This window comes from Carassius carassius, chromosome 36, assembly GCF_963082965.1.
Source record: "Carassius carassius chromosome 36, fCarCar2.1, whole genome shotgun sequence".
Classification (NCBI taxonomy): Eukaryota; Metazoa; Chordata; class Actinopteri; order Cypriniformes; family Cyprinidae; genus Carassius; species Carassius carassius.
Genome location: NC_081790.1, coordinates 10,562,116 through 10,588,927, shown reverse-complemented (window position 1 = coordinate 10,588,927; position 26,812 = coordinate 10,562,116). Strand labels below are relative to the sequence as shown.

The 26,812-nt window shown below is 37.4% G+C and overlaps 1 protein-coding gene across 1 annotated transcript in view; it reads right to left on the bottom strand.

Moving 5' to 3' along the window:
• LOC132117120 (guanine nucleotide exchange factor VAV2-like) overlaps positions 1-26,812 on the bottom strand; it is a 239,989-nt gene that overhangs the window by 6,248 nt on the left and 206,929 nt on the right. The window contains exons 6-22 of the mRNA XM_059526199.1: positions 19,870-19,968; positions 18,387-18,455; positions 17,997-18,097; positions 9,909-10,008; positions 7,380-7,475; positions 6,596-6,664; positions 6,325-6,411; positions 4,874-4,959; positions 4,663-4,795; positions 4,229-4,243; positions 2,725-2,834; positions 2,533-2,634; positions 1,251-1,339; positions 1,122-1,135; positions 886-907; positions 485-612; positions 81-152 (exon numbers count right to left, since the gene is read on the bottom strand). Coding sequence (XP_059382182.1) covers positions 81-152; positions 485-612; positions 886-907; positions 1,122-1,135; positions 1,251-1,339; positions 2,533-2,634; positions 2,725-2,834; positions 4,229-4,243; positions 4,663-4,795; positions 4,874-4,959; positions 6,325-6,411; positions 6,596-6,664; positions 7,380-7,475; positions 9,909-10,008; positions 17,997-18,097; positions 18,387-18,455; positions 19,870-19,968 — 1,392 coding nt within the window. The remainder of the gene's footprint in view (positions 1-80; positions 153-484; positions 613-885; positions 908-1,121; positions 1,136-1,250; positions 1,340-2,532; positions 2,635-2,724; positions 2,835-4,228; positions 4,244-4,662; positions 4,796-4,873; positions 4,960-6,324; positions 6,412-6,595; positions 6,665-7,379; positions 7,476-9,908; positions 10,009-17,996; positions 18,098-18,386; positions 18,456-19,869; positions 19,969-26,812) is intronic.

Genomic DNA, 26,812 nt, shown 5'->3' with positions numbered 1-26,812 from the left:
TTGGGAGAAAGAAAATATTAGGAATATTTTAAGAAAAATGTACGTTAAACTGATTTGAATTTACTTTTATGAACCTGTACCTTTGGGTCTAGACATGGTTTCACACTGGAACTGGGGAAGAAGCCAGTCTTTTGGGTTTGGATGAGTTTGCCCTGAGACGAAAATGCAATGATTGAAAGGTAAAGATTAATGAAGTAAGAAAAGCAAGCCCCAAAGAACCAAGACATCTGGTTCACAAACTGCATTAAGTATGACCAGAGTTCAAAGGCAACCTGTTAATGGCATGTAAAAAAAACAAACATCAATTTCAACAATTTAAAACCATGCTATCATTTCTAAAACGGGCCAACTGACCAATTACTCCACTTCATTTAAAGATTACAGCTATTTTTACTATAATATAGCACATAGAAAGGGTAAAATTTGCAACACCGAACAGGTTATCTATGTAAACATGGCAAATGTTCATTTTATAATATCATACCTCCCACCATGATGTGTCTGGATCTCCCTTCAGGAGCTCAATGACTTCGCCTGTCTGAAAGCAGAGAGGCATCTTTCCTGGTGGGGCAGGGGTACCATGGTAATTTCTTATGGCCACCATCTTTGGACCTTAAGAACGCATTAGGGGAAAAAGCTTATAACTGCACAAAGAATAAAGTACATGGACGCTTATAATTCATATTCTTATGAAACACCCACAGTCTGCGTTTTCTGCATGCGTTAACTATACACTAGATGGCAGCAGATAGCTGATGTTAATTTCTTAAAACGCATATGCTCTCAATGAGGTCCATTTCCATTTAACAGCCTGAAGCTAAATTTTTCATATTGACATAACCACATTAGGATCACAGAAAAATCACATTTTACTCATATTTTTACCTGATTGTGCAAGCCCTGGCTCCTGTAAAAGACAGAGGGGAATTTATGATTTAATTCACTTCAAAGTGTAACATAGTTGTTATATAAGCAGATCAGGCTTCATTTAAGACATCCCTAAAGTGTTTTTCAAAGTTAACAAAAAATCAAGAAGTAAAGTTTGGTTCAAGTCAATGAGAGAGTATTATTCATTTATCTGAGAGCTGGAAGTTTATTAGTACAGGGCACTAAAAACTCACCGAATCATGAGGACCTGAAATAATAATGAAAGAGAGAGAGAGCATGGTCAGTGGTCTGACCTCTTTAATTAGGGCATATGTAATATACATGTAGTTCTTTGAGAAGCAGCTTTCTATTTAAAGACTCACTTATTTTGCAGATGGTAATGACCTCCAGACACTCCTTATGGGCACCAGTCCCACAGTGTGCACAGTAGTATCCCTGGTAGAAAATACCCCTAAAGAAAGAATGATAGAATGAGAGTGAGAGACACATGCTGATGATAAACTGTCTGGGCCTTAATGCAGCTACTGTAGGGGAACGACCAATGAAAAATGTAATTGTCTTCATTTCCTGAGGTCCTACTTAAGTTCAAATTCATCCAAACAACTAGATTTTATTATGGCTTTGAATGATGTTTGCCCATGCATAACTCAGCACTATGTTGCTAAGGCATTGTACAGTAAGCTGTTGCCAATGAATTGCTAAGCAGTTACTAAGGTGTTTTTGGGTTATTGCTGGCTGGTCCATATCTAAAAAGCCCTCCAACAAGTCTCTGCTTTTTGCTGCATATCTACTATATGTTCAGACATGGGGCAAAAAAACCCCAGATTTTTTTGCAATCCTTTTTTTTTTTGGTAGTCTGAACAGCAAGAACATACTGAATGCTGATGTTTACATGCCTGTTTTAACTCATTTACAAATTTTTACTTTCATAGTGAACTGTGACCTTCTCTATGTAGTGTATAGTGAACAAATCAGAGATTTTGAACACAACTAAATTTCCAGTTTTATATCCTCTTGGTCAATGCTGACTCCAAGCTGTTTTCTGTTGGCTTTGCACTTACACTTAACATCATTATTATAACAGATACATTAGATATTTTATCACTTGATAGTATGGACAGTCAGTTCTAAAGATACTGTATTTGAAAACCAATTGTGATGTGCACAGCATCTAAAGACAATTATGTTCTGGTCCTGACCTTAATGTAATCACAGAACTAAGGGTGTGCCCTTTATTTAGAGGCTTGTACAGATCCTAGGCATCAGCTACTGTAACAGTGATGCTTGGCTTTGGAAGCCAACATTTCATGCATTAATACAACCACAACAATCACCCCATGTGACTCCATGTGTCAGCACAACTAAGCGGCAACATTCAACATCCAAACTAATCCCAGGCCAGTTTGCACACAGATTGAAATGCAGAGCTGTTATAATTAGCAGCCATTGTGCACACTGACCTGTGTTGCAGAGTGGAAAATTTAGGTCAGTGCACTACGAGTTCACAGTCAATACAGCCAATCAGTGAAGCAGTTCATATAATAGAGGTCAGACCAGTAGCCTAGTAACATGGGTTGAAGCCTGTTTCTTGAGCTGCCTCTGTAATTTCAGAGAGAAGTGGCATTTGTGTGTGTGAGCCCTCACCTCAGCAGCATTTTACAGGCTCTGCAGTTGGTGTTCTTTTCAAACGTGTGCATTTGGAAGTTATGCTGGTTGGCAGTAGCTCTTTCAGGTTTGATGTTTGACCTGTGTGGATTAATAATCAAATCAGTGTTATATGGCAATCAAAAAATCTAAGTACTGTGTAATTCCGACAGTGATGCGGTTCTAACATACATGGCCATCTCAAACTGCTCCATCCACTTCCGCTTGGTGTCTTCTGTCTTGCAGAAAAACTGGAAGCCCTGTTTCCCCTGCAGATGGATCAGGTAAAAGCCATAGGACCACTGTGGGTGGAGAGAAGATGGTTGATTAAGGAAGGGGAGGTGGACAGAAATAGACAGAATTTTCTATTGAAACAGGATGTTTGGATGGGGCATTTTTCTTGTCCCCACTTTTTGAAAACAGCCAAAAGGTTTTAGCTACGTCATGCTGTCAACAACAATTTACTAACTGCTAATCTTCAGCATTAGTCAGAGGATCACTCTCATTACTAGAAATCATTTGTTTGGTTCAAAAAACTTTTGACCCCAAACTTCTCCATGGTATTGTATATTTGCTAAATATGAATTTAATTTTGTCAATGCTACACTAACACAGACCCTTAAAGCTTTGGATGTGAAATAAAAGTCACAAAACTCTCATTTGACTTGGACATGGGGTCTTCAGAGGGATAGGTCACCCAAAAATGAAAATTCTCTTTTCATTTATTCACCCTCAAGTTGTTCCAAACCTGTATGAGTTTCTTTCTTCTGCCGAACACAAAAGCAGATACTTTGAAGAATGCAGCCATTGACTTCCATAGTAGGAAAAAAATTATATGGAAGTCAATGGCTACTCACAACATTCTTCAAAATATCTTCTTTTGTGTTCAACAGAAGAAAAAATAATAATTCAGGTTTGGATTAGCGTGAGGGTGAGTAAATGAAGAAAATTTTCATTTATGGTTGAAGTAACCATAGACTGTATAAAAACATGGATGTAGTGTCCGTGATGTCACCCGCAGTTTTCTGAAGAGCTTTTTTGTATCTTAAAGTTGGCGGAGAGGGCCGTCGCCATCTTGGCAGCGTGTCACTCCCAGATAATCGAAAATGAGCAAAAAGGCGGGAGCTGGTTGTGAAGCCATGCCCACCTAGCTTGACGAGAGTGTCAGCAGCGGCAATCCACCTGTCACTTAAGTGGCCAAGCCCTCAATTATGCAGAACTTTAAGGCTTAATATAATTTAAACGGATGTGTTATAAAAAAAATTCACCCCCTCACAGTTCTCAGTAAGGTCAAAATCAGGTATAATTACCAATATCATTATTTGAACCAGGCTGTAAACATGTTTTTACTTGCTGTAAAGTTAGGTATTTTAACATGGGGAGTCTATGGGACTGACTCCCTTCTACAGCCAGCCTCAAGCGGCCAGTTGACAAATTACAGTTTAAGAAGTGCGTTGGTTTCACGAGAGAGCAGGAGGCTGAGTCTTGGAACTAACCCTAAAAAACATCTTGAAATGTGAAAAAGTGTATTCTACAGGACATCTTTGGAAAATCTTAAATTGTCAATTTGTAAACATGATGATTACATTCTGGCAGTGTAAAGCTGCTGTGGAACTCTTGAGATGACAGAAAACAGATCAGTGTAAGGCACAATCATTGCACCTCAATGCTTAGAGAACATGAGCATTCAGCTTACCATTTTTCCACTCGACTGGTGGGCATGCAAAGAGATTGAAGGCAGAGAGAGAAAAGGAGAGAAAGAGAGAGAGACATCCAGTTACACATGCATTCTCATATACATGCAAAAATTCCTGATTGTTAGATTCATGGAGAATGCATTGGCTTCTCTGCATTTACATACACATGCTAGAGCACCAAAGAGAGCAGTGCATTACCTCTGATTGGCTGAAATTATGAGCATCATGCTTTATCACTCAAGGACAAAAGTATAATGAAAGCAATCCATCTGTGCTATTCACCAAGCAAACGATCAGATTGTCCCATTTGCCTTTGCACCAATGACACGCAATACATAAATATCATTGACTGAATCAATTTGAAAGAAGCAATATAATCAGGTATATTTATTCTGAAACAGGCCTGATGGCTGGCGGATCAAAGGCCTCTCACCTTTTTCATGTCACGGTTATTCATAGGGTCATCAGACATCTTGTAGAAGTGAAGTTCGATGATCTCTTTTAACTCGTAGTTATATCCTTTCCTCTTGCAAACAATAACAACTTTATCAAACAGGAAGATGTATCTAGGTACAGAAAACAGAAAAAAGATAACACAATTTGTTTTTGTTGCATATGAAAACATAATAAATGTGCAGTCGTACCTGTCTTGTTTGGTTCGGTTAACTATAGAGCACACTTTAAGCTCTCCATCAATCTTCGGCCTGCCGTATTCCTCTAACTTCACCTGCTGTGAATGACGCAATCACACACACACACACACACACACACACACACACACACACACACACACACACACACAAGCAGTTAATACACTTCTACTGGCATATAAATTACTTCGTGACATACATTTAAGTGTCACTTGTCCCTGTATGAAATATGGAATATTACAGGAAAATATAAGTCAATTTTAAATGCATCAAATGGAATTGCAAAAATATGGATAGATATAGGGATATTTTTTTGTCTTTATTTTGCATCCCAAGAACATTTCTGCAAGCAAAACCAATGATTATTTTCCTCAAAGTTTGATTCAAAAGCTTTTTTTCAAGCACATTAAAGGTTTTGGTTTAGATTTTCTTGTTTTGCATGTCAGTGTTGTTTTCTGATCATTTGTTTGTGTGAAAAAAAATATCAAAAGAGTTCTTTATTGCAAAATATTTCAATACAGCTCCATATACAGTACTGTTGTTGTATTTTGTTATTGTAAGAACATTTCTGTAATATTTATTTAACATTAGTTTATATATCAACTGTTGCTTTAAAATGGGAGAAAAACAGCATATTGTAGAAACAGAATATGACTTTATGCAATATTCTTTGATGCTACTGTCAAATGAAAGGTACATACTACCATACATAAAAGCAACTGTATATATAGGCTATTATGCTACAGTTGCTGCTATATTAGGAGCTATTAAAGGCAAAGTCCACAGTGAATGTCTTTTGTCCGTAAGTGCAATGCCTCATTGGCTCATTGATGTTTAGCCGCGGGCGTCATCTGCACCACAGACCCTCACATAAATAAAACAGAGCTGATACACTTATTCCTACATTAGCTACCAGGAGAGGATACACTGATTTCATTCCTTTTTAAACACAATCCTAAATACATCCTGCCAGTGCTCGTGGCCTGGAGGCTTTCAGGATTTATTTATGGAACAGAAGTGACAGACGGGGGGCAGGTGGAGGCTTGTAAAAAACTAAATGTTTGGGGATAAAGAGGAATTGGCCAGAATGCTGAAATGTGCACATTCTCAGACATCATAAGTCTTTCAATTGACACAGTAGAGGGGACCAACTATATTTATGCAATCCTCATAGAAGCTTTTCGTGAAGCCACCATGAATTAGAGTCAATATAAAAATGCTTAAATATTGATTCCATGTTCTCTGCATTGAAAATTATATGGATACCTCAACAGAAAGAGGTAGGCCACTGAATATGAATTATATGTTTGGATATCATTTCATGTACAGGCAAATATCTTTCTAACAAACAGCTACATAATCATTATTAATGGCCTTTAATGTATGACCTCTTCCTGCATTTTTCACATCATTCCAGTGTATCGCACAACTTCATGAACACTTACTAGATTTTCTATTGAGCTCTGAAATTCACTTATTTTCTTCAGGGTTTCATTGTCTCTTTTCACCTCATTGATGTACATTGCCAGGTCCTTCAAAGTCAGACAGACAGACAAAGGCAACAATAAAAATCCAAGCCACTCATCCCCCAAAAGTCCCAGAGATAATTACACATTAAACATTATGCTAGAGATAATTATATTACAACCAATCTATTGACATCAAACACTCTATTAGGCTATTAAGTGTATATGATGGTCATAAAAGAGTTCAAACCTGCATGGCTTCTAGTGCCTCTTTAAGCTGCTGTCTCTCTGGGCGGTCCATAGAGTGACTTACTAACTCCTGTGGACAGAAAACATAATGATAAGTCATGCAAGACTTGTGCCTGTTTATGGTGGTATTTCACTCTAAAAATACATTATTATAATGGTAAAGAAATTATATATATTTAAAACATGTGAAATGCTTGATTGAATGCATGTAATTATTAAATATCTATTATAAAATATATATTTAAATATCTTTTTTTAACTGATGACATCAAATGTGGATGTCCCTAAAAGAAGGAGGTCTAGTTAGAATTAGCAAACTTTTTAATAAACAAGCACATGCAATCTCAAGCACTACTCACACACAGGCTACACAGCAACCCTGGGTTTGAGTGTATGAAATGGGCTGCGGAAAATATGATTTAAGCATGGCTGATTTCAACAGTGTCACTGTATCCACCTCCCAATGCTCACTTCCCTCACCGATGTATCCTGGCCGTCTGTCACACGTCACAGTCTTTCTCTCCGTATACATAATTAATGCGTGTTGTGAATTAATGATGGTTTGTATCATGCAGGGCGTCCTGTTTTATACATGATCTCTATTAGCAGTGGCTGGGCAGAGTAGAGAGCCACATGGGTCTTGTTGGATGAGGTAAAATGATCTGAATGTTTTATAGGGTTTGGGGGTTTGCAAGGTACTGCTGTTTTAAAACTTTAAATTGGAATAAATGGAAGTTGAACAGGTTGCTTAATGAGCTTATAGTAATGCTGAAGGTGGCTCTCACCTTAAGCAAAAGGTGGTATTTGAGGACCCTCTGCATAGGGACCACCAGGAGATCCTGCAGTTTAAATTTCCCCTCCTGGACCTTCAAGGTACACTCCTGCAGAGGAAGATTATTTCAACAGGTCAGCAGTTTTTAAAAGGAAAATCTCAGCACAAATAAAAACCAAGTGGAATTTAACAAGACATAATTGTTAAAGATGACAAGGCTTTCTGGAACGTGACATATTTTGTAAGAAAAATAATTAAATAATAAAAGGCAAGACTTGATTTTATCCATTAAGATTTGACTGGATTTATGATATTATTGGTTAGTGATATTATTCTCCACATTTGTATTAGTGATTATGAAAACATGTTTTCATTTGGAATAGTGTGTATTATAGAAATCCTTTTCCACCCTAAATAAATCCATACATATACAAAAAATTGTGAATTTATATATAGGCTAATGACTTAAGTTTCATAACAGGGTCCCTGTATCTCACAAAGCGACTTTATTTCATATTTTAGACACAATTATCTTTTTTTAACTCTGAGATGGAAATAGGCTTTGATTGTTCCTAATCACACACAATAAGACCAAAAACATTTATTAGGTAAATAGAAAATGTATTTCATTTTGTCTAAAGTGTATAAACTGTATACTGCACATAAACCAACGTTTTCTTTTCCTCCGCACGATTCCTCCGCACAGTGGTCGTCACTTAATGTGTTAATCTCTTCATTTTTATCCTCCCTGTTCTCAAATGACAAGCAAGCAATGAGGACAGACTACTCAAAGGTCACGCTTGACAGTCAGAGTAGACCGAGGAAGAGGTTCATCATCTCTATGACTAACAGTGACTCCACGTCCCTCCTTATGAAGGATATCTGACTAATCCACTACAAGAGCCACTCGTCTCTTTCCAAGAGGTCTCATAACCACGCACTGAATGGACTGAACCCAATTACAGGGCCCTTCTTGTGTGTGAGATAAAAGGACGATAATTTGGTGAATTTGTCAACAAGCATGCCTAGAATTTCGGTTGCTGTGATTTCATCTGAAATATCCTTCAGTCCCATGTGGAAATAATGGCTTCTTTTGCCAGTCTTTATTTTTGGAGTCATTCAAGTAAGCCACACTGCCTCAGACTGGCAGGCACAAAAACAGCACTGTAGTCTTTGCAGTCCTGAGCTGCATTAGTAGAGCAAAATTAGTTCATGTCCCAAAACTGTCAACAGCAGTCTGTTGAGAGAACGCTGTGCTGGGCTGACCACTGGAGCGGTCTCTGGGAGAAAGAGCTGTTAAAAGAGTCTCTTTGAGGCGGTGTCCCTGATGAGAAGTATGGTTTTAGTCAGAGAGACCTGCATGTTGTTTAGTAGATTTTGACCATTATTAATTCACTTAAAGATAAAAAAAATTACATCACCCTCATGTTTCAAATGCACACGACTGCCTTGGAAGTTGGAACACACATTTTTTTACTGCAAAAACATTAAATGTGTCCTGGACCTTTCAAATTTTAAAAACATTTAATTAATCCAGTTCACAAAAACATGCTTGAATCATAATTATTATTTTTTAATTAGATTGATTCAGTTCACACTAGTCTCAGCCTCAGACGTCACACTCATGGACCGGTGGCTAAACGTCTGACGCATATGGGACACAAAAGTGGAAACACTTCAGGAGTGTCAAAGTCGTCATCGGATTGGTTGAATTTTACAGGATTTCCGGGAGATGTTTGTGTCGCGTTCTTTAACGTTCTGCCTAGAAACAAAAATGCTGTGGCACCAAACCACCTCATGAAAGAACAAAGCCGTTGAGTTGACAACTGTGACGACGAGTGCTTATCAGCATCACCTAAATGCTGGATTTTCAAAAAGTCAAATATTTAAAGTTCGCTGCACAGAATCTTTAAAATACGTCCGAGAGTATTACTCACCGGTCTGTTATTGTGTGACATTTCCACACCCCGAAATGTGACGCTGAACAGAACGAACTATGATTGGATGTTGGACATGTCGGACAAATGGCCTCATGGGCGGGCCTTGGCCAATGAAAGCTGCCATAGATTCAAGTCCTTCAGCCGTCAGCTCACACTGACCAAGTTCACACTGACTCAGTGATCCAGTCCCAGCAGTTAAAAGCATACTGAATATTTATATATATATATATATATATATATTTTTTTTTTTTTTATTATTATCAAAAGAAAGTTAACAAACTGACAATTGTAGAGTAGTTGCTGCTGAAAATTCGTCTTTGTCAACAAAGAAATAGAATGGACAGAAACAACATCAAATATATATTAAAATGAAAACAATTATATTAAATTGTAATAAAATTTCACAATATAACTATTCTAATGGGTTTTCATTAAATAAATGCAGCCTAGGTGAGCATAAGAAACATCTTTAAACAAAATGTATAAACATCTTAATTTTTTCAAATAATTAATGCTTGTGTATATGTACAAGACTGCATACCTGAAACATCAATATGCCACAGACACTTTAAGAATGTACAAGAGAAATGTTAAGAGCATACCTCCACTTTACATTTGACATCTTCCCGTGTGGCAATCAGCTCATCCAGTGTCTTCTGAGCGTTCTCCATATGGCTGCAGTACTGGCCGTAGATCAGGAGTCTTTAAAAGAAAGATCAAAGATCGATACAAAGACTTTGCAATGCCATTCAATATTCAGACTCTGTTTCATTAAATAGAAAACAACAGATGTACTGTAATTTGGGTTTGGTCAGTAAATAAGACAAAAATTACAGAATTTTTAGGTTTATTTTCAGTTTTATCTAAATCTTTGAAACCATTAAAAAAAAAAAAAATCTGTGCTACATGTGATAAACAGATAGTTAGTGTTACATAATTTCATTATAGACCTATATCTGCTGTGCTCTCTTTATAAGTTAATTTTGGCCCCTGAGAACATCAAGACACGTTTATTAGATTTCACAATGGACTCCTGATAGTGATCAGCACATTCTGGAAGCAGCTCAAAGTCATCTCGTCTAGATGATGGTCCCACGTGTGGCACAGATTTCTGCCTCTGATTTAAGTAGGACACCGGCACAGTTGGCAAGCTCAAACCCTTGGATGCTCTCAGCTTGCCTGCCTCTTAACTGTGTTCATGGTTAAAACAATTTCACTCTATAATACTCATTACTTAGTTATCCTTGATCAGAAGAATGAAATTACCTGTAATCCTATAGAACCCCAAAGAAAAAAGATGAAATCTAGAAGAAAAGTGGTCCGATCAAAGCAAGATACATTTTATCTAAATCCGAACTGGATTATCCTTTAAGGCAAAATACATCTGGATGAGGACGAATGAATCAAAGGATGAAGATCAACTCAAATCCAGCTCATTAAGTGTGGTCTCTGAAGTGTTACAATCTGGTCTGCAATTCAGCCTCCAAGTGTCACACCTCTATATGTTGACATCCAAGTCACCCGTTAAGATCTGCTACTGTAATGAGTGCAAAACTAACTGAAACTCTTGAGCTGAAAAGGGTGTTCCCCTGCTGCTCTGCTCAATGTCTGGGCCTCCGTGCCCTTGGACTAAGCAGGCCTGATTAAAGGCTAATCTGGAACAAGAGAGGCAGCTTGGTTCCTCATGGAAATAGACTGATGGAGATTAATGGTGGCCCCGCTCAATTATGAGCCAAAACGCACATTCAACAGCATATTGAAAATCTGGGAGCAGGTGCCGGGAATTAGCTGTAATAACAGATGTCACAGGCATAATTGAACATGAAGGTCTTCTTTACAAGGCAATTTCCAGATTAAATGTTTCAGGTGCCTCGTAAAATGGACTGCGAGGGAGAGAGGGTGTTTTATTGTAGGACACTTGAAACAATGCAAGAATAATGGAATGAGAATCTTCACATAAAGTGTCTTTATATAGCATTAAAAGGTATTATATGCATCAAATGTTTACATTTTAAATCACATTTAAAAAATGACATTGTTTTACTTTTTGTTAACTTTTTACTAATTTAAAAAAAAAACTTTAACAAAAAAATCTTTAACAAAGCTTTGGCATAACAAAAATATTTTAAACCAGAAAATTGTAAATTGTAATAAAAATTGAAAATTGTTGTACTAGGGATGGAACATATCACAAAAATGTTTTGGATGATCAAAAAATACTTCTAATACAAAAAATTCTAACAGAAGTATTCAGATACAGAAACTGTAATGTACAATAACACTGCATAGACCTCACTGTATAAATTAAATATGAATCTTTGTTAAATCTACGAGTTTTTCAATCAGGAGCAGTGAATGATTTTCTCTCTGTCTTAACATTAATGACAGACAGCAGCAGGTTATTAGGCTGCTGTCACTATTAGACTGAATGCACTAATTGAATATCGTGGCACACATCTATAATTTGTTTTCTCAGTTGTGCATGTTCACTTTAGACATGAACTGATTACGCACACATTTGATATAATTTTGTGTGCATCTGTCCATTCAAGTGCAAGAATATGTGAAAGAGAACTCAATTGGGTGTTTGTATGCTGTATGAGATGAGGCCCTCTATGTGTGCTTTGAGAGTGTGACAAGAAAACAGAGCACAGATACAAATCAGGCTTTCATTTGTGCCTACCTGTACTTGAAAGGTTTATGGATAGCTATGATTTTTCCCTTCCATCTCCATTATCCATTCATGGTGCTCAAATGGATGTTCTTTCATGCATGCACTCAGACCATGCTTTGTTCATCTGTGCTAAGCATCTAATGGTATTAAATTGGCTAACATCCCATTAACAATGAAAAAAAAACTTACAAGTACTAGAAATAATGTTGTGAAGTGTGGCATACACATCCATCGAACATATTTGATTAGGAAGGCTGCAAATGCTCTTTCATTCTGGGTTGTATATTTAGGACATACATCAGTGTGCAACGGAGATCACTCTTTAATGACCCATTAATTATGTGTTTAAATGCAATCAGAGTAGAAGTGAAACATGTTAACAAGCAGAAGCAATGCACATTAAGCAGTGCAGCCTCAAGGAATGCGCTTTTTCATGAAGACAATTCTGTTGACTGATCCAGCTTGGAGTGCTAAACACTTGGCCTCCACCTCCCCAAGGCATACGAGTTGTAAGAGAAAGGTGTGGAAATGAAAAGAAATGTTGCAATTTGTGTTGCCACTGTCTTCTTAGCTTTATGACGCCAGCCAACCTTAGACATGCAACATACTGACAACTGCAATGGCAAAACAGTCAAGGCTATTCAGTCTCTTCTCTAAAAGTTCATCCTGGTTTCCTCCTCTTTTGGCACTTCAGACTATGAGGGTGGGATGTGATTGAAAAGGAGAGAGAGAGAGAGAGAGAGAGAGAGAGAGAGAGAGAGAGAGCCCTGGGTTTCTTAAGTGTGAATATTCCCCAGGGTGAAAGCCTGTGCCATTGGCGTGTAAACACGTGCTCTTTGAATTCAACTCTCTTCCGGTGCTATCACCCGCCGCACCAGCTTTCTCATTATGGCAAAGCTGTCATGCATGTTATTTCACAGAAAATACAATTTGGTATAGACGCTCTCCTTCCAGCTTCTATCTGTCCATTGGAAAAGACCCAGGCCAGCAAGGAAAATGCAAAGCAAAGTGGAAGTGACAGGCCGGTGAGAGATGTAATAGTCTCTGACATGAGGCATTGAAGACCCCTCACCTTCACTCTAACACAGCACGCACGAAGTGAATTGAATAGTGGCTTAATATCAACGCAAACCAACTAATAATGTTCCTCAGCAACTCTGAGCTCAATCTGGCAATATTACATAAATTATTTCGGAAATAACACTACAAAAACATTCCCATTTGAGACTTTAACGACCTCTATCACAGTTTAAAAGCTGTGATTTGCTTTGCACTCTTGAGGTGGTGTCTTAGAAAACAGCCTGATGATTTTTTTGGGGGAATTTCGCTCTTCAATATGCCCTTCACAGTATCAACGGCTCATGAAAAGCTTCTCAATTATTTCATTCTATGGAACGCAGCGCCGCAAAAGGTCACAGGGACTTACAAGTGGAGATAACAAAATTAATTAAAGGCAGCTGGGCTTTTGGAGCAATGGACGGAGGTGTGGAAGATAGCAGCCGCACAACGGCCAAATCCCTTGGCCATTTCTCTCTTTGTTGAAAGGAAAGAGAGAGGGACTGCATCCCATAATGAAAAACAGAAACATGCCAATCAGATGAATAATTACAAAGGCGAATGACGCAACTCTGCTTTAATCAAATGAATAATTTGCCAAAAATACTCAGCATTATTTAATGCTTAATGTCACCAAATGTAAATATGTCCTGTCAGGTTTCATTATGAGGAAAAACTTTTTTCTTATTAGACTGCTATTTCCTGCATAGTGTCAACCACATTTTGAGACTGAGAATTAGCTAATTCAAAGAGAACAGAGTAAGTGAGCATGAGATAAAATTATTGATGGTGATGCGCAATACAGACAGGCAGAGAGGTGAGGAAAGAAATAAAATTAAGCAGAAAGAAAAAATGTTCAGTGATAAGACAGAGAAATGGCCATGCGTGTCAGAACAGGGACGTACCACTGTAATGTCGTGCCAAAGTGCATGTTAGTGAGGGCACCCACGGAAGACTGGCTCAATGAGATGACAGGCTCAGAATTACATAAACAAAAGAGTGCAGGCGAGAGAGGCGTTCCTGTCATGCCGACTCTGCGTGATGCTGCCCGTTGGGCTCGAGGAAGAGCCTTGTAATGGGCCAATTGTCTATGCAAACTGACAAATGGAAACAATAGGGCTGTCTCCTCAATTTCTATTCTCTTCCGTGCTTTTTTTTTTTGGAAGCAATCTATCCCTGTCACCAACTTAAACAACTGTAAATAGCATTAAACATTCTGAGTGGGTTTGCTTCAGTTAACAGGAGTTTAAAGAAAACATTTAGATCTTACAGAACATTTTGAGAGAGATTTTCGTCAGAGCGTGCTGTCATTACTGAAAACGAACCTGTGATTATCATTACCTACATCACAGTAATGTAGAGATCAGCCTCTCCCTGTGAGAATGCAAATGCTCTCTGCAGCTGCAGTATTCAATAAATCTGATGCAGAACAAAGTCTCAGTTCCTCTCGCAAGAGCCTATACTGTAATTCTCATTTGGAGAAGTCATTTACCCACCAGAGAGATAAGATATCTATGGAAGCACTCAAGTGGAGGATAAATTAGATGTATAAAGCAGAGAGGAAGATAAAAGAGAAAGTCTTTAATGTGCATTAGAACAAGTGGCTGCTGTAAAGGGCATATTGAGGACTTTAAAGTCAACACAAAATAAACACTTGAGCATCTTGCACATTATAGCAATGCAAGTTATTGATATAAAAGCAAATAATGACAGATTTGACTATTAGAAAAACTGAAAACTAGAAACAAACCACACTTAGTAGCCTTAACCCTCTGAAGTCGATTAATGTGTATAGGCGTTATGAGGCATTTTCTCCTGATAACGCCAAAAATAACTTAAATTACACTTTCAGTTTTGATCGTACAGATAAGAGCAATACATCAATCGAATCTGTAAAGGGTCTACTTTTTTTTTGTATACAGACATAATAACAAAACATATCAAATGTGCAGTTATAAAATAAAGAAACAAATATTCTGTAATAAAGTAATTCATATGAAAACAACCCGATGTTCGTTTTTCACGTCTCTCTTCATTATCTTCTAATGTGACCACGCCCCGCGCTGAACGCTCTATTCAAATTCTAATGTTTCAATGAAACACGCGGCTTGAATACGCCCACACAACAGAAGACAACGCAGCTGGACTGTTCTTTTTATTTTACTGTTTGCTTCGCTATGAGAGGAATAAGACAAAATTCACCCCAAAAAGATATGATGTGGTTGAGGATTTGATATTTGGATTTCCTCTGAAAAAAAAGAATAAAGCGCTTTATTAAGCAGAGATCATCTGTCTCTTTTTATTTATTTATATACTTGTACTAGTTTTCACATAACGTGTAAAGATTTTACTAGTTAAGACTTTTTCCAAAATATAATTCCTGACTAAATGTATAATCAAGTGAAATATTATGAAGTTTCAATAACAATATACAATACTATACCATTCAAAAGCTTGATGTAAATAATATATATGTAACAAATAAATTTAACTGTAACAAATGTAACAAACAATGCTGTTCTTTTAATTTATCTCCCCTAAAAAACCTGAAAAAATTATTCTCAGCTCTTTTCAACATTAATAATAATAATAAATGTAGATTTTTGTAATAAATGTTTTTGTAGAAAATAAAATTGTTAAAAGGATTTCTGAAGGATTGTGTGACTGGACTTCAATTCAGTTTGAAAGACAGCTTTGATTGTTCCTGATAAACTGTTTAACTGCACTCACAAGTGGACATTTAATTATTTTGTGGGATAATTAAATATATTCTAGATATATTTAGAATAATACATTTATTTTGTCCTCACATTCTTTCTTGTAACTCTTCCCTCTCAGTCACACAGCTGACTGAGAGGCTCATTATGCAGCTCATTATTCGGGTCTTTGTCTTCTCAGGTGTAAATCACAATGATATTCATGACAGTCGACGCCTACTCGCATATGACTTTTACCAACAAAAAGTGTCTTAGAAAATTTAGACAATTATTGTTGTTTTCTGTGAGTGAGTAAACAAGATGATTTTCACATAATTTAGAAAGAAAAATTCTAGGCTACAAGCTCCAGTTCTCAAAAGTCCCAGGAACCAATGTTCTGTATGTGTTTTATGGCCTAATTCAACTGATTTAACATTTTCAGGTTTTCTTTAACCACGCATAACATTTTTTTCTCAAAAACACAATCATGTACATACATGCTGCTCACATATTATTATAGCCCAGTTTGTGCTGATTACAGTGAGATTAGTCTTTACCCATTTAGATATTTATAAGAAACTGAAAAAAGCACAAATGTCAGGGCATGACGAAACTTCTCCATGCCCAAAAAATACCCTTAGACTCCAGAGGGTTAAAGCAATAGTTGAGCTAAAAAATTTAAATGTTCTCATCATTTACAGTACTCAACTTAAACTTATATCATTCCAAACATGTCTGCATTACTTAATGTATTTTGAATTGTGTCTCACACAAGATGCTCACCACAAGATGATGAATAAAAGATTACAGAATTTTCATTTTTAAGTGAACAATAGTTCAAATACAAGGACATTTTGGAAGCTTGCTGAGTTTACTATATTTACTTTTATCCAATGTCCATTTCAGATCATAGATATACACTAATATCAGGCTTGAATTACATCTGATGCAAGTCTAAAATAATTTTTGTGATATTAAAAAGCTCAAAAATGTCCACTGAAGTAAAGTTGCTCCAAGTCTAGAACACTGGCTTCCTCAAAATCTGCGAGTATAACAAAGACGTGTCTGAAAACACTGCGTCCCTGGAGATCATGATCCAAGAATTGCAGCAACGTTAATTCCTAAGATACTACTGCAAGGTCATCTGGCTGCTTAATAAACCAGAACACTAGAGAAGTTCTCATCTCTGAGGATGCATGAACTCTAATTGCAGTGCGGTCATAATTTTGTGTTACACCTACTTGGTTTTATTAAGTAGGTCCCATTTGGGATAAAAAACAGCAATTGTGCTGAGCACAGCAAGAGCAGAACTCTTATACAGAAATATGGATTCAGAGGGTCTCAGTAATGCCTGACAGTGTTTAATGCAGTGTAGCATTACTAGAATAAGCTGACTGTTACAGGGCCTGTCACTTAGTCAGGCTTCAGTGTTTCTCAATCCAAAGGGAAATGCAGGGAAATTGCACATTACTGAGCTGAATCAGCAGCGGTCCCAGACCAGTGACCTGGAGTACACCAGGTATAGCCACTCAAATGAATCAAACATCAGTCAGAATATGACTGATTCCTCTGCATCTTAATATTATCCACTGTGTGAATGAGAGTGCAGTATTAAAGGCACACACAAAAGAAGATATTTTGAAAAGTGTCTCAATGTTTTTTTTCTTCAGCAAAAGTCAGTGGGGTTCAGTGTTGTGTAAATGACAATTTAAATTTTGGGGAAAAATGCTATTTTAAGGTCATGCCCTTTTATGAAAGTTATGTTTTTAGAAAGACAAATGTAAAAAATTACCTGTAAAAAGAAAGAGACTGTATTGCAACTGGCTAAATCCTTCGGTAGATTAAATGGTGTTATGATTTTACTAAAGCCCCTGGGTATCTGTCATCCAATGTGGATAAAGTAGCTAAAACATTCTCTATTATCTGGTTATTGATTTTTGATACAGCAGCTACAGGAGACAAAAAAAGACTACTCAAAACAGGAAGCGTTCAGCTCTAAGGCAGCAGACTCTCGCAGCCAGGTCTATTTTCTTTCTAAGCCCTCTGGGTCCTGGGCTCTGATGAGGGTTTATTTTAAAATAGCTGGGCTGCTGCAGTCAGGCCCTGCTGGTGTCTTGGATTTTCTTAAGGTGACAACAGCAAGAATTTGCCTCCTTCACTTGAGGTCATTTCAGCTCAACAGAGGCTTAAGGTGTTGACAAAAGGGAGATATGTTGTAACAGTACTGAGTGTGATAAACCAAAATACTCCATCAAGGTACTGACCTCTCCTTGAAGTCCAAAAAGATCTTTCCCAAGCCATTGCCCCCGCTCACCATTGTCAGGTCAATGGCCCTCCACAGAGCAAAATGGACCTTAATGATGTCCTGTATAAGAGTTGCCAAGAATTGTCAGCACAGCATTATCCATTTGTTGTATCATACTTTTGCCCTATCAGAATTATTCATTTGCTGTCAGACACAAGCTTTTGCCCATCTGTCTGCGTTGCCAAAATGTAAACCTTTAAATTGTTTTAAGACATGTATATCTTAACATTTATCATAAAAAAAAAATGAAACCCAATTTTTTAAAAAAGCAAAACCTATATAATCAGTAAAGTCAACATTTAAGTTACTACAAAAATAAGGTAAATGTATACAGTAAATGATCACTCACCTCTAAATTCACAAATATGGCCTCCATATCCTGCTGTGTTAACACTTGCTTTAGGGGACTCATATAATTCTAAAAAGGTAAAAGACAAGAAATTCCCATAAATGTCCTATAATATTTAGCAGAAAATCTGAACTGAATTCCAGAAATGGCACATGTAATTCAATTCATTTATTAAATGTACTAAAAGTCAAAGCATACAATCAAACACAGGTAATAAGACTGCGTACACCATGTTGTGGTTTGGTCTCTGACAAACAAAAGTCAAATAATATTTGTCTAGCATGGCTGCGGGCAGGCTGTTCAAAGATATTAATCCTGGCAAATGCATCTATTTTTTTCAGTTGCAAAGCAGAAAGGGATTTCAGAGCAACACTGACATGTTTGACTTAATTAGGAAGAAATTAATCAAGCGATAATCAGTAAACAAAACCTCTGTCTGGAATATGAAACCTGCATGATCTCTCACTGTTTTGGCAGGGATTCATCACCTCTAATTACAGTACAATGGCTTATTTTGTCACACTTCAAATTCTGTGTGTACTATAGTGTGTGACAGCACAATTGGAAACAGTGCAAAAGAAAACATCACACATTCAAGTTTGTACAGTTTTTACATACAAGCATGAGTGCATTATGCAATAGCTCCAGGGCGAGATTCAATGTCATGCAAACAGCACTGATTTACAAAACGAACATGATTTCTCACTTTGTGGACAGTGCATGGCATTTCTGCCCTGTAGGCAAAGGAAGTACTTTTTTGGTGTAGACAAAGGAGTTCATTTTTAGTACATCTCTGCAAGACAGACTTTTCATGATAGGAGATGGACCAAAAATGAACCCCCAAAACTTCATTTGCCAGATTCTGGAAGATAAATTCTTGAAAAAGTGGGATAAGAGGATAAAATTAATGTGCATCTTCATGCTGACCTAATAAGCATTTCGTTGTCCAATGGTCTTGCCTTAACTGTGCAAATTCTAGTATTGCATTAGTATTACATCTCTATCATGGGCAATTAATAATTTTTTACTTTCCGTCTGAGTTAAATCTCTTTTTTGGCTCATTTTATCTGTAAAAGAAAACCTTCTTAATAATTATGCACACCTGAGTTTTTTACTTCCAGCCTTCATTTACAATTATATATCAAAATTATAAATTATTAAATTCAAACTTTTATAGTAGTTATTAAGATTGATGTGGTTTGGAATTGGTAAAATGTGCTTGGACAAAAAATTTCAGAATATCAACTTGCCTAATAATTATGCACTCACTGTATTATGAAAGTAAAAGTAAAATTCAGTTTAAATTTCAAGTTGACTTAAGAACAATTGTTACCTAGAGCTCAGTTGTCATCTTTTGTCCTCTCTCTCCATCTATTTTGAGTTACCGCACTATCCGCAGAGAACCCTATCAAGACCTTGACCCAATTCCAGGCCTTCATTTCCTCTCTCTTCAGCTCTAAATCTTTCTATGCTCTCCACTCACCTTCTCAATGTCCTCCAGTGTCTTGTAGTACTTTGCCTCTGTCTCCTGAATCTCCACCAAGCAGCAATTTCTCTTATCATCTTCCGTCATGCCCATTTTCTGTTATGGGAAGAAGAAAAAGACACACAAACCATGTTGGTATCATCCTGCAGAACGCCAGCTCAGCACCTTTAAACACCTGTACAAGGTACCGAACTGTAATTTAAGGGAATTCAGGTCACAATAAGGATGGCCAAAGCACACTACAGTAAAAGACAGAGGTGGACAGAGAATATTTCACAACAAAATCCCAAGGGAAACGTTGACAAGGACTATAGGTTAAAACACTGAGGTTCAAGCATGCGCGTAATTTGCACGGGGTTACGGGGGTCATGACCCCCCCAAAAATCAGATCCAGCTAATATAACCCCCCCAATATCATCACATCATTCAGATTAAAATAGATATGAAATATTCAGAATGAATACTTTTGTTCATTTTCTTTATTAATTTCATTTGCCAGCAAGAAAGATAGTATCATATTTTAAATAATCTGTAATGTACCCCCCCGCCCACCGCACCGATTTGGTATTACCAAAGTCTCTGGTATTACCCAACCCGCTTTCTGTACCAAGTTTGTTCACTATTTTGCGCAGTCGATGGGATGAATGGTTGGAGAAAGCTGACGGAAAGATGAAAAGGACACTGAAAGGCAGCCAGACAACGATTTTTCATTGTTTGTCGACACCAGCCAAAAAAAAAGAAAAAAGAAAAAAACGGAGGTACCCTTAAAAAAATCCTGACCAAACGGAGGTACCCTTAAGTTAGCTGTTAAGTTAGCTCAGCGTTTCTCAAAGTGTGGGGAATAGAAACATGACAAACAGGTTTTGTGCCCATCTTTTTAATTCCGTTATTTATTGACCATACACTCAAAACAAAGACACATTTAAATGTAAGCCTTGACGTTACTTAACCTCTTCACACGTAAGTTTAAAAGTATTTCAAGGCTACCGTTATTGATCGTAGTATCGCTTTATGGTTCCCATGGAGACACGCCATTCATTGCTTGTCACACCGTAGCCACAATAGTGCTGAATGACTGATGATCTGCTTTTATTTCCTTTTTTATTCAAAATTTCACAAATGTGTTAGCTATAACAGGATATATCTGATATTCCGATTGTCAAATATGTGCAAGTGGATGTGTTTTGTTGTTCAAACACCTTTATAACGATCGCATTACTTGAGCTGTATGCGCAACGTATTTTAGGTATCTATCTTATTAAAATACCTAAAAAAATACGTACATTATTAGGAATTTACCACCTCTGGTTCAATTTGAGATTATTTTTATTTTTGTTTGTTTGTTTGTTTTTTTGTTGTTCTTTTTGCATGGATTTTGCAAAGTGTCAAAATGAATCAAAGCACAACTAGGTTAATGTTAGTCCACACTTGTATTGATGTTATCAGAGGCTAAATGCAAACACAATTATTATTATTTTTTAATCTAATTTTGAGTCTTATTTCATGCAAAGTGATAATATAATTGCACTTTCATTTTCTTTATTTGAAAATTTTTAATGCTGTTATTTGATGTTAAGTTTTTAAAATGTGATGTTAATAAAATACATTTTAACAGTTAAACTTAAAGCCTAGTTTATTAACATTTTGTTGGGGTGATTGGGGACAGGTGGGGCTCGAAACCCTTTCCTACCTCTGAAGTGGGGAATGGCAGAAAAGTTTGAGAAACACTGAGTTAGCTGATGATTTGTTTTGTTGACTGGAGTTGGCTGGCTAGATGTTCGTTTGCCAGTGTCCTATGAGGTAAAGCCAGAGGGTGCCAGGGACTGTGTAGAACCAATGTCACTGAATTGTAACTGCTGTTTGCTCCAATACACCCGTTTTGGGGGGGATTGCATAATTAAATTATGCAAATTAGCATGTTACCTTTTACACAAGAAAATAATACAATAAATTAATAAATAAATAAATATGCCGCGAGTTTAACCCCCCCAATGGTAGACCCAAAGTTACGCCCTTGGGTTCAAGCAAGAATTCAGTCTTTCATTCATTAAAAACAACGTACATGTCTAAGTCTAAAGCACAAAAAACAACTGTAGGAAAGCCATAAATGTGGTTTTGATGAGGGTTGAGTAACTAAATGAGGTCAATTCACAAAACAATAACAACAGAAAATGATCTAATAGAACATGATGCATTTGATTAAGAGTAATCACTGGCTCTTGGTGTAATGCGAGCGGGTTTGCAAGCTTGTTTAAGAAACTGGCGATAATGCTGGAGCAGGGGGAAGGTGCACGCCAGCTGAAGGCCAGAGCTGGAATGAACATCACAACACACATTTAAACATCTGGCCCTGGTGTTACACAAAGCCAAAGCAAACCTGCCCACATTCAAAGAAATTCAAGATCACAAACAATTGTTTCATTAGACAGCAAGCTGGACAAAAAAGGAGTGGGGGGAGGGGGGTCCTTCCAAAGGTCCGCCAAGCAACACAGAAAGCAGCCAGAATAGGGAACAGCAAATACATCAGTGACTTTCACTGAATAATGGTGCATATGTGAAACTCCAGTGGCTATTGTGGTAAATCTCATGTGGTAAATTGTCTGACATATAGAAGATCGAGAAGATTATATATGCGAAACAACAACACTTTTGAAACAACTCTGTCTTGGTCTCTGACATGTTTATTTCTCTCCCTCATTTGAGTGGCTATATTTGTCCCAGTGAGAATCTAATGTGGCCTTGTTGTAGCATCTGTCTGATGCTACAAATTGTGCGTGTGTGTATCTCTATAAAGGCAGCATCAGTTTTCTCAGTATGCAGGAGGGATTTCCTCCCTTGTGAGTTAAAAATAACTTAACATTAGCTCACTCGGTGTGACTGCACACACTTTAAACTCAGGCAGACATCAGCACCGAGTCAGCCTCCCCTCCTTTCTAATTTCTAGCAAAAAGAAAGAAGCTCCTGCAACAAAATAACTGCTAACATTTTTATTTATTTTGCACAGTGGATTTAAATATGATAAAAAAATGAAGTAACTTAAAGGATAATAAATGCAGTACATCTCAAATATTAAAAAGTATAAAATAACAAAAATTAAAAAGAATTGTTCTTTTTATATATATAAATTGTACAAACCCAATTCCAAAAAAGTTGGGACACTACAAATTGTGAGTAAAAAAGGCATAGAATAGTTAACAAATCTCGTAAACTTATATTTTATTCACAATAGAATATAGATAACATATCAAATGTTGAAACTGAGACATTTTGAAATGTCATGCCAAATATTGGCTCATTTTAGATTTCATGAGATCTACACATTCCAAAAAAGTAGGGACAGGTAGCAATAAGAGGCCAGAAATGTAGGGAGGCACCGGTTGACCGGCCTTAAATCGGAACCGGCCGGTTTTTGATTAAAATACGCGATCGGCAATCAGCCGGTTTTTGGTCTTTTTTCGGCTGATTTTTCCGGAAGTGCGCTCGCGTGCACAGAATACATTGTAATGGTTCGCTATGTCATTTGTGTGGAAGTATTCCGAAATCTGTGCGCAGGACACAGGCAGCCGTTCAGCACTGGAAATGCAGAGCTTCATGTCTGAGGCACAGATAGCAGGAAGCGATCAGCCGCTGGTGTACTGGTGCACAAATAAAGAGTCCCTTTCCTGCGCGCACTAAAGCTGCGCAAGCGTTTTGTACCGGTCTGAGACCTGAACACGAGTAGACCGTAAAGAGATGTTCAGATCAACTTCTCACGTAATAGATGAGAAACGAAACAGACTAAACTGTGACAAAACTGATATGTTTTTTTTTTTTTGTAAAGTAGAACTTGCATACACATTTGAAAAGCCAGAAGTAAACATCAGTTCTGCATTAAAAAAGCGTTAGCACTCGTTAGCTTGTCATTAGCGTTTTCATTCGAACCTATCGCTGTTTTCTTTTCTCCTCTCCCTCGCTCCAGTTTTTCACAAGTTCATCAAACAACCGCAGTAAGAATTTTCATCAAGCACGGTGAGTAATGGCTTCTCCTATCATTGTTTCTTGCACCTCTTGCCACATGTACAGTTTATCTATCTCTGTCGCTGATGAGGGATTCACATGTGATAAATGCAGGGAAATAGTTAGGCTGACAGAGAAGATTTCAGAATTAGAGACACGCATCCAAACTTTAATTGAGGACAGTAAGAATGTTAGGGCTCTAGATACGGCTTTGGATGCGTCTAGCTCAGGGATTCCTGTACATTGTTCGGTTCCGGAAACAGAGCCCCAGCAGCAGGGCAACTGGGTGACGGTGAGGCAGCGTAGTCGTGGGTCAAAACACCGCTCTTCTGTTCCGATCAAAACATTAAACAGGTTCTCCCCACTCAGTGATGCACCCACTGAGAAACCTGATGAAAGTGCTCTAGTTATTGGTGATTCTATTGTACGGAACGTGAATATAGAGACACCAGCCACCATAGTCAAATGTTTACCGGGAGCCAGAGCGCCTGACATCTTGGCAAATTTAAAAGTGCTGGCTAATGCTAAACGTAAATACAGTAAGATTGTTATTCATGCCGGCGCTAATGATGTTCGACTTCGCCAGTCGGAGATCACTAAAAATAACATTAAAGAGGTGTGTGAACTTGCAAGCACGATGTCAGACACTGTAATATGCTCTGGTCCTCTCCCTGCTTACCGTGGTGATGAGATGCATAGCAGATTGTCATCACTCAATGGCTGGATGTCTAAGTGGTGCCCACAGAATAACATAGGTTTCATAGACAATTGGACGAGCTTTTGGGGCAGACCTGACCTGTTGAAAAGAGATGGTCTTCATCCCTCCTGGGGTGGCGCCACTCTTCTCTCTAGAAATATGGCAAATAGTCTTAGTGTTTATACTTGACTAACTGGGGCCCAGGTCAGGAAGCAGACAGACTGGCTAAACCGACCGTCTGCTAGCTGCCTCCCGTCACAGAGGTCAGTTAATTCTCAGCACATAGAGACTTTTTCACCTAGATATCACACTATAGAGACTGTGTCTGTTCCCCGAACTAGAAAATACAAAAAACGTCCAAACCAAGTTAAGATTAACAATTTAATTGAGGTTCAACAAATAAAAAACAGAAGCAATATGGATAAACAAATGATAAAGCTTGGCTTATTGAATATCAGATCCCTTTCTACGAAAACACTTTTTGTAAATAATATGATCACTGATCATAATATAGATGTACTCTGTTTGACAGAAACCTGGCTAAAACCTGATGATTACATTATTTTAAATGAGTCCACCCCCCAAGATTACTGTTATAAACATGAGCCACGTCTAAAAGGCAAAGGTGGAGGTCTTGCTTCAATTTATAACAACGTTTTCAGGATTTCTCAGAGGGCAGGCTTCAAGTATAACTCATTTGAAGTAATGGTACTTCATATAACATTATCCAAAGAAACAAATGTTAATGATAAATCCCCTGTTATGTTTGTACTGGCTACTGTATACAGGCCACCAGGGCACCATACAGACTTTATTAAAGAGTTTGGTGATTTTACATCCGAGTTAGTTCTGGCTGCAGATAAAGTTTTAATAGTTGGTGATTTTAATATCCATGTTGATAATGAAAACGATGCATTGGGATCAGCATTTATAGACATTCTGAACTCTATTGGTGTGAGACAACACGTTTCAGGACCTACTCATTGTCAAAATCATACTCTAGATTTAATACTGTCACATGGAATTGATGTTGATGGTGTTGAAATTATCTCAGATCATTATTTAGTTCTTTGCAAAATTCATATAGCCAAAATTGTAAATTCTACTTCTTGTTACAAGTATGGAAGAACCATCACTTCTACCACAAAAGACTGCTTTTTAAGTTATCTTCCTGATGTATCCAAATTCCTTAGCATATCCAAAACCTCAGAACAACTTGATGATGTAACAGAAACTATGGACTCTCTCTTTTCTAGCACTTTAAATAAAGTTGCTCCTTTACGCTTAAGGAACGTTAAGGAAAACAGTTTGACACCATGGTATAATGAGCATACTCGCACCCTAAAGAGAGCAGCCCGAAAAATAGAGCGCAGCTGGAGGAAAACAAAACTAGAGGTATTTCGTATTGCTTGGCGGGAAAGTAACATATCCTACAGAAAAGCATTAAAAACTGCTAGATCCGATTACTTTTCTTCTCTTTTAGAAGAAAACAAACATAACCCCAGGTATTTATTCAATACAGTGGCTAAATTAACGAAAAATAAAGCCTCAACAAGTGTTGACATTTCCCAACACCACAGCAGTAATGACTTTATGAACTACTTTACTTCTAAAATCAATACTATTAGAGATAAAATTGCAACCATTCAGCCGTCAGCTACAGTATCACATCAGACAGTGCACTATAGATCCCCTGAGGAACAGTTCCACTCATTCTCTACTATAGGAGAGGAAGAATTGTATAAACTTGTTAAATCATCTAAACCAACAACATGTATGTTAGACCCTATACCATCTAAGCTCCTGAAAGAGGTGCTTCCAGAGGTCATAGATCCTCTTCTGACTATTATTAATTCCTCATTGTCATTAGGACATGTCCCCAAAACCTTCAAACTGGCTGTTATTAAGCCTCTCATCAAAAAACCACAACTTGACCCCAAAGAACTAGTTAATTATAGACCAATCTCAAATCTCCCTTTTCTGTCCAAGATACTAGAAAAGGTGGTATCCATACAATTATATTCCTTCTTAGAGAAAAATGGTATATGTGAGGATTTCCAGTCAGGATTTAGACCGTATCATAGTACTGAGACTGCTCTTCTTAGAGTTACAAATGATCTGCTCTTATCATCTGATCGTGGGTGTATCTCTCTATTAGTTTTATTGGATCTTAGTGCTGCGTTTGACACAATTAACCACAACATTCTTTTGCATACACTTGAATACTTTGTTGGCATCAGTGGAAGT